Raw genomic sequence first — 2,500 nt, forward strand, 5'->3', positions numbered from 1 at the left:
CTGCGCCAGGTAAGTCTTCTGTTTGTATCGACGCGTGTGCACTTGATAGTTTATTTCTTGTCTATTATGTCTTTGAAATGTTTAGTTTTTTCGTCTTTATTTCATGTTATCATCGCTGCACCTTTTCATACTTACGTTTTCATTTCCTATATCATGCTGCAATACTTAAAGATTAACATATAAGACATTTTTGGATAAAGATTGCATCTATACCTCCGAATCTCTAAATTCAACAAAATCATTTCCATTTCTAACACAAATCTCCTTAACCCAGCAGAACCAGAGCCTTGATTTTTTTTTTACTTTTTTATTCTGCCCCATTCTCTTCTGCCATAATCTTTCCGCAATACAACTTCGCAAAAATCAGTTCCTCCAGCTGCCCCGATGGTCCCCTCTCCTGCCATGATCGAGGCCTTCATCCCGACGCCCGAGGAGATCCAGGCCCTCAACGCCCTCCACACCACGCCCGCCCCCGGGGTCGTGCCCACTCCAGGGGCCGCCCCCGTCGGACCTCCAAGTGAGTGCAACTTCATAGAATTAGTTACAGGCGCCAAGTGTGTGTGTGTGTGTGTGTGTGTGTGTGTGTGTGTGTGTGTGTGTGTGTGTGTGTGTGTGTGTGTGTGTGTGTGTGTGTGTGTGTGTGTGTGTGTTTGCAAGTGATTTGTTTGTTTGTTTGTTTTTCCAGATAATTACTAACAACCATGAAGTCTTTCAACTGACTTATTTTCCTCCCTCCAGCCATGCCTCCTGCAGTAGCAAGTCTGATCGCCAAGTACAAGGCCGCAGTCGCAGCCTTCATCCCTTCCACTGCAGCGCCTGTCTGAGCTGATGCCTTCTCCGTGCGAGTGTCGATCAGGCAATATACAAGTCACTTTCGCTTTTGTGAATGGGTGGCAGAAGAAAATCAGTGTTATACTCTACGTCACTGTAATCAATTTCTTCAGCAAACTTTTAATTGTGAATCTGGAAGTAAATTAAGAACGAGAACATTTTTTGTATTTATATAACTACCATGCTAATAAACAACGATGTAGAAAACTCCCCAAATTACGTTTAAACAAATCATCCTGTTGTAATGACCATCACAAAGCTCAGATGCACAAACAGTCACCACATACCACTTATGAAAATAGACTGACATCCATTTATTTCACAAATGATGTGTTTCATTATCCAGATATGCGTTACCTTAGTTCGTCTTCACATAACTATAATGTAGAAAAGAAGTTAATGGCAGAAAATGAATTGAATAATAAATATGTTAGTGATAATATTGATACTGATGATGATGATATTAATGATAATGATAAGAGCAATGATATTAATGAAGGTAATGACAGTATTGGTGATAGCAATTATGATGATGATTACGATACTAATAATTAGAATGATAAGGAATAAAAACAATAACGTTATAATGATGATGATAATAAATATAATGATAATAATTTTAATGGTGGAATTCTGAAGAGAGTTGAATGATGAATATGGTAATGATGATGATGGTATTAACAATGATAAAGATGATTATGTTAGTGATAATGATAAGAAGAGCATCGTTAATAATGGTTATGATTGTATTAATGGTAGTAAAAATAATAATGATTATGGGAAAAGTAATAATAATAATGATTATTATGACAATAATAATAATGATAAAGAAATAATAGCAATAACGTTACAGTGTAATGATTATGGTGATATTAATAAAAACAATAATATTGAATATTAATAATAATGATAATAGTGACAAAAAATATGAAAACTGTAATAAAACGATTCATAACAAATTAATGAATAAATCTAGTGTTTTTATGTGTGTGGGTGTGTATATGTGTATATATATATATATATATATATATATATATATATATATATATATATATATATATATATATATATATATATATATATATATATATGCATATATATATACTGCATACACACACACACACACACACACGTGTGTGTGTGTGTGTGTGTGTATATGTATATATATATATATATATATATATATATATATATATATATATATATATATATATATATATATATAGTATATATATATAAATGAATGTATATGGCTGTGATGTGAATTTGTGTATGTTTGTGTGTGGACCAACAAACTGCACAAACCCTAACATAGAAATTATAACAGATAGAAAGAAAGTGATCTTGTATAACTTCATGTTATCAGTTTTTCTTTGTCGTTTTCTTTTGATAAAATCTAGTAAGCCTAAGAACTGGAAAAAATGCAGACCAAAATTAGCATTATATAGAAAAGAAATTTATATGAACTTGTGGGCACATGTGTATATGTATATATATATATATATATATATATATATATATATATATATATATATATATATATATATATATATATGTATGCATGTGTGTATATATATATATATATATATATATATATATATATATATATATATATATATATATATATGTATGTATGTATGGGGACGCGGTGGCCGAATGGTTAGAGCGT

General features: G+C 31.6%; 1 protein-coding gene across 3 annotated transcripts in view; it reads left to right on the forward strand.

Moving 5' to 3' along the window:
• LOC119573765 (calphotin-like) overlaps positions 1 to 2,500 on the forward strand; it is a 26,835-nt gene that overhangs the window by 348 nt on the left and 23,987 nt on the right. The window contains exons 2-4 of one of the 3 annotated variants that reach the window (XR_005228818.1): positions 1 to 9; positions 368 to 517; positions 739 to 890. The exon at positions 1 to 9 is cut by the window's left edge and continues 75 nt beyond it. Coding sequence is in view for 2 of the 3 variants with exons in the window: in XM_037920870.1 (XP_037776798.1) it covers positions 1 to 9; positions 368 to 517; positions 739 to 824 (245 nt within the window). In the remaining variant the exon portion in view is untranslated. Of the gene's footprint in view, positions 10 to 367; positions 518 to 738; positions 1,158 to 2,500 lie in introns of those variants that run through there. The other 2 variants (XM_037920871.1, XM_037920870.1) reach the window with 2 other exon arrangements.

Source organism: Penaeus monodon, chromosome 6, assembly GCF_015228065.2.
Source record: "Penaeus monodon isolate SGIC_2016 chromosome 6, NSTDA_Pmon_1, whole genome shotgun sequence".
Lineage (NCBI taxonomy): Eukaryota > Metazoa > Arthropoda > Malacostraca > Decapoda > Penaeidae > Penaeus > Penaeus monodon.